Genomic DNA, 6,000 nt, shown 5'->3' on the forward strand with positions numbered 1-6,000 from the left:
AATCACTTCACTTCTGCAGTTTCTCAGTGTAAGAAATCATTTTTATACTTTTATTCTTTCACACGCTTTAGGCTTGACTGCAACTTGAGTACTGGGAACATATGTTTTTGAACACGTAATGTAGCTATTTAGAGGATCCTCTGGTATATTGGTGTATCCTATGACTGCTTCATTAGGAGTTCCTAAATGCATACATTGCCTACATATAGTAAAGAAATTGTACACTAACTGTATGTAAAAGGGTATAAATATCTACAGCACCAAAGGCAAGATCTCTTTGACCATCATCTCACCAAGAATACTGAGCCTACAGTACCTGTGACTACCATTTGTTCCATCAACCAATACTGTATGTATTTTACTTTGCTATTGAATAAACCTGCTTCAGAAGACTTTGAAGCTGTGGTCTTGATTGCTGTTTGGTCACTGGAGAAGTTTAGACATTCAAGACAAAGAATAATCTAACACTCAGCTTTCATTTGATGGGTTTAGGAATTACAGCTCTTTAATGTGCAGTCCCCTCTATTTCAAGGGACCAAAAGTAATTGATAATTGACTCACAAGCGGTTTTATGGACAGGGGTGGGCTATTCCTAAGACCATAAGACAAAATATCCCTTATATTAGAAAAAGAACAAGAATTGATCCCAGAAAGGACACACTGTGGCACAGAGGCAGGAAAAGACACAGGGCAGGCAAAGGCAGAAAGACACATCCAGCTAAAGAGACCCCCATACCCAAAAAAGAGAACAAAAATTGATCTCCAGAGTAAGGAAGGAGATTTTGCCACAGAGATAGGGCAGGCACTAGACAGTGTATGGTACAGGACTGAATTACAAAAAAAGTATGGGGGGCATATTAGAAATGAGAACAAGAATCTATCCCCAGAAAAGTAATGGAGACTGAGCTGCAGAGGCATGGCATGGCAGGGCACAGGTCATTAATTGGTAGGTAGTGAGCAAGACTGAATTTCCCCGCTATACTAGAGGAAAAAAACAAGAAATGGTCACCCAGAGTAAGGAGACAAGGGAGCAGCAGGTATTATGCCACTAGGCCCTGCTACCAGCAAGCAGGCTGCTGCTAACCGGTGCTAGGTCTCAAGGTGGCATGCACTTATTCGGCAGTTGCCTAATGCGCGGTCTAGTCAGGAAGATAATACTGAAAGCATATGTCCAGCCAGACATATCCAGCCACAAGACTGAATTCTTCCAGTATTTGTGAAATCAAAAGGGCTGATCCCCTGGAGTAAGGCTGAGTATGGAATTAGTTTAGTGTTGAGTAGTGCTCTAATTTTGTTAAATGTAGGTAGCCTCAGTACAGTTGTAGGATCCCTTTCTCTTGGAAGGCAGAAACCAATGTTAGACTATACAAATAACCTTGCAAAAGAATAAATAAGTGAACTCACCATAAAAAAATAAATGAATTAACTTACTGAAATGTCTCAAAAATGGAAGATGTGGTCCCAATCTTAAAACATCCAGAAATGCACTAAAAAAGCATTAAAAACCACATAGTGCAAACTGATAAAAAATGCGTCCTAGAAATAAATAAATATGAATGGCACTCACAAAATGAGCTCCAATATGTGGAGCTGCGTGTAAAGGCACAATAGATATCCCACAATGGAGAATGAACGGATACACGAGGATCAGATGAGAGGCAGATTGTTAAAATATATAGGCTTCTTCAATAATTATATATGAAGAAACAAAAAAAATTCTGCTCAGGGCATGTCCGTGTTTTGATTGGGGTATGTTAATTGAGGGGCGGGAGACCCTAGGTGATATAAGGTGCCCTATGGGTGACCCCGGTCACTGTCCTTTTTTACAGACACGGCCAACAGTCTTACCTGCTTGAGCTTAGGTGTACCCTGACGGCCTGGAGTATGGACGTGGAGGCGATCCTCGCTGCTCTCAGGGCTGGTGCGGACCAGGACGGTGGTAGGGCGCTGCGTGAGCAGTTTGCTCACTTACTTCCCCAGGCTGCGGTGCCTGTAGTGCCTGCCGGGTCTGGTGGGGCCGCGGAGGCACCGTCTTGCGGGCGTTTTTTCGGGTCGCCGGCGTGCCCGCCCTCCTGCTCGGCTGAGCCCCGTGTCGGGTGGGGGGGCTCGGTACCGGAGCAGGAGGGCGAGGCGTCTCCTCGGGGCGGGCGGTGCGTCCTCGCGGCGGTCTCGTGAGGCTGCCTCACGGCTCGCGAGGCCTGCTGCTCCCTTGCCGGGGCCGGCTCCGGTGGCCGCGGCCGATCGGTGGAGCCGGCTGGAGGCCGCGCGGGAGCGCGAGAAGCGGCGGGCGGTGTTTCCGCTGCCCGCCTGAAGAGGACGTCGCGGGCGGTTGCGGCAGCCCCATCAGGGGTCAGGCAAGCCGCGGGGGGGGGGGGTGAGTAGGCCCGGCGGGGCTACACGGGGGGCGGCTGGGGGTCCTGCTGGGGGGGATGTCTCGGAGGCGGCAGGGGGGTCCTCTGGGGACGACCTGGCCCTCTCTCCAGGGCCCTCGGCCCGCTTACCGCATCAGGGTGGGGGGATGGTGGGGTCTTCCCGGCTGCAGTACGGCTCCTCTGATGAGGAGGCTTTCGCTACCCCCCTCCCCCCCTTTCATTACGGCTCCTGCTGGTGGCTTGCCAAGTTTCGGCACCCTGGTGGCGGTTTCTGGTACTGCAGGTACTGTTCCAGGACCTGTAATCTCACCCCCTTCCTCTACACAGGCTGTGTCTGGTGTGCTGCTGCAGGATGCTTCGCCGCTGCTGGGACCAGGACTTCAGGGACCTTCTATCAATATGGCTTCAGCTACGGCGCCGCAGGAGGTCTGCCGGTCACTAGGCGGTGAGTTGCCTTCTCATTCTGTGGGCCCCTTGGGAGCCGGGGTGGAGGGTCGCTCGGGCTCTTCCATGGGTGCTTTTCTTTCTGGTCTGTGGGGTTTTTTGGATGCATGGGAGCGTGACAGGGGTGCTGGTCCATCGGGGTCGGGGCTGGATAGTCAGGTTAGGTCTGTGTGGGAGCGGCCTGGGGGTGGTGCGGGGTCGTTAGGTTCGGTTTCCCTTTCTGCGCCTGCTGTGGCGGGGTCTGTTGGTGCCGGGACGTCGGGCCCGGTGGCCCCCGGGGTTCCGGTGGTGGCGGCCCCGCCGCCTGGCGGGGCTGCTGCTGTAATTGGCTCGGCGCCGGTTGTGGATGCGGCTTTAGGGGTGGCGGACGTGGCTCGTGGTGCGGCCTACATGTGTTGGTCGGGCCCGCTTGGGCTGCTCTTGAAACAAGAGGTTAAGGAGGTTAAGATCTGGAAAGGGGAGTTCCTGGAGATTTTCTCCCTTCTGCCGCTGGAGGAGGCTCCTCCCCCTGCGGCGGAGGAGAAGGATAAGGAAAAGGAGAAGGAAAAGGAGAAGTTTCGGTATCGGCAGATTCCAAAGACCTTTGGGAATTGGATCCGCGCCTTTTCTATCTTGGCTAGTGTGATAGGCGAAAAGTGCCCTGAGAAATGTTCGGCACTTTTTGCGTATCAAGATCTCATCTGGAGTGCGTGTCGGACTTATGGGGGTCTGGGCTGGTGGCGGTACGATGAGCAGTTCCGCCAATGCTTGGCGGTCCGGCCATCTATCGGTTGGGATCAGATGGACATTGGTTTGTGGCTGGCCATTATGACTCGGCCGGCCACGCACCAGGGTGGTTTCTCGTCGTTTCTTGGGGGGGGCAGGGGGGTATCTGGTGCCACGCCCTCTCCGGCCGGTCAGCGGCGGCCGGGGTGCTGTTACCAGTTCAACGACAGGCAGTGTAAGTTTGGAACGTCCTGTCGGTTCAAACATGAGTGCTCCGGCTGTGGCGGGGCCCATCCCCACTCCCGCTGCTTCAAGCGGGCTAAGGGGGGCGAGCGCGCAGATGTGGGATCGAAGGGCGACGACGCCAGTGGACGTCGCCGCGATGCGCCCGTGGCTAAGCCGGTATAGGAACCGGCGGGCTGCTGACATTTTGTTGCGGGGGTTTTCGGAGGGGTTTTGGATTCCCTTTGTGGATGCCCCTAGTTCGGTTAATTTTCGGAATTTGCGCTCTGTTGCGGAATTTCCTGATGTTGTTAGGGACAAGTTGCGTAAGGAAGTTGAGTTAGGGCGCATGGTGGGCCCTTTCGTCGTGCAGCCTTTGGCGAATTTGCGGGTGTCTCCGCTAGGGGTGGTCCCTAAGAAGGATCCTGGTAAGTTTCGTTTGATTCATCACTTATCGTACCCCCGTGGTAGTTCGGTTAATGACGGCATTTCGGCCGAAATGGTTCGGGTTGTTTACGCATCATGGGTCGTGGCGCCCTGTTGGCAAAGACGGATATTGAGGCGGCGTTTCGCCTTCTCCCGGGTCACCCGGCTTGCCATCATTTGTTGGGTTGTCAGTTCGAGGGTTGTTTTTACGTTGATATGTGCCTCCCGATGGGTTGTTCTATATCCTGCTCCTATTTCGAATGTTTTAGCACGTTTTTGGAGTGGGTTGTTCTGGAGGAGGCGGGTTTGGCTTCTCTCCTGCATTATCTGGACGATTTCTTGTGTATCGGGTCGGGGGATTCGGGGGATTGTCTTCGTCTCCTGCACACTGTGCAGGACTCGATGTGTCGTTTTGGAGTTCCTCTTGCGGCCGACAAGACAGAGGGGCTGTCCACCTGTCTGAGTTTCCTTGGAATCGAGATTGATTCTGTGGCGATGGAGTGCCGCCTGCCTGTTGATAAGCTGGTTGATTTGAAGGGGTTTGTTGCCAAGGTGCGGGGGATGCGGAAGGTTCAGCTTTGTCAGTTGCAATCGCTGTTGGGGAAGTTGAACTTCGCTTGTCGCATTTTGCCGATGGGTCGGGTTTTTAGCCGGCGGCTGGCTGCGGCGACGGCGGGTGTTGTTCGGCCCCGCCATTTTATTCGGCTTACTCGCCCGCTTCGGGACGACTTGGCATTCTGGGGGTCTTTTTTGGATGCCTACAATGGTCGGTCGTATTGGCAGGCGCCCCAGGTTTCTAATTCCCAGCTGCATCGTTACACGGATGCGGCAGGGTCGGTGGGTTTCGGGGCTATCCTGGGTGTGCACTGGTGTGCTGAGGAATGGCCGGTCTCGTGGAGGGAGTCGGGGCTCACCCGGAACTTGGCGTTCCTGGAGCTTTTTCCCATTTTGGTGGTGGTGGAAGTATGGGGTGATGTTTTCCGTGATCGGCGGGTGCTGTTTCATTGTGACAACCTAGGGGTTGTTCAGGCTATCAATTCTTTGACGGCTTCCTCTCCTCCGGTGGTTCGCCTTTTTCGTCGGCTGGTGTTGCGGTGTTTGGGTCTGAATGTGACCTGTAGGGCAGTGCATATACCCGGTGTCAAAAACGTGACAGCTGATGCTCTTTCTCGCTTTCAGTGGGCAGAGTTTTGAGCTACGGCACCGTTCGCGGACGAAGAAGGGGTCCCGTGTCCAGTGGACCTGTGGTCCCTTGGGTTGGACGAGTGATGGAGTGGATTCGAGGTTCGGTTTCCAGGTCCACCTGGGGGAGGTATGGCAAAGTGTGGGACGAGTGGGCGGCCTTTGAGAGCGACTGTGGGGGTTTCCCGACTCACGCTGCTCGGGTTGGTGGCTTGCTTTCCCTCCTGTGTCGGTGGGACTCGACCGGGGTGTCCCCGTCTGCGGCTTCAGCTCGCCTGTCGGGGCTTAGTTTTTTATGTAAGTTGATGGGTATAGCTGATTTTACTAAGGATTTCCTTGTTCGCCAGGCCTTGAGGGGATGGCGAAAGGGGGTTGTTACGAGGGATACTCGGAGGCCGGTTTCGGCTGAGTTGCTGGTTAGGTTGTGTGGGGTGTTGGGTTCCGTTTGCGTTTCGGAATTCGAAGTTCGGTTGTTCAGGGCGGCTTTCAGCTTAGCCTTTTTCGGGGCTATGCGGATCGGGGAGTTGGTTAGCCCTAGTAAGCATGTTCCTGGGGGTGTTTTGGCGGAGGATGTGGAATTGGGGGCTGGTGGTCTGAGCTTTCGCATTCGGCGCTCAAAGACGGATGTCCTGGGTAGGGGGTCTTGCGT

General features: G+C 54.1%; 1 protein-coding gene across 1 annotated transcript in view; it reads left to right on the top strand.

Annotated features, from left to right (window-relative positions):
* LOC149277333 (uncharacterized) overlaps positions 1 to 2,311 on the top strand; it is a 191,164-nt gene extending 188,853 nt beyond the window's left edge. The window contains exon 12 of the mRNA XM_089503047.1: positions 1,997 to 2,311. Coding sequence (XP_089359173.1) covers positions 1,997 to 2,311 — 315 coding nt within the window. The remainder of the gene's footprint in view (positions 1 to 1,996) is intronic.
* Positions 2,312 to 6,000: the final 3,689 nt, after the last annotated feature.

This window comes from Sceloporus occidentalis, unplaced genomic scaffold, assembly GCF_023333645.1.
Source record: "Sceloporus occidentalis isolate IW3139 unplaced genomic scaffold, rSceOcc1.0.p SCAF_218, whole genome shotgun sequence".
Taxonomy (NCBI): Eukaryota; Metazoa; Chordata; class Lepidosauria; order Squamata; family Phrynosomatidae; genus Sceloporus; species Sceloporus occidentalis.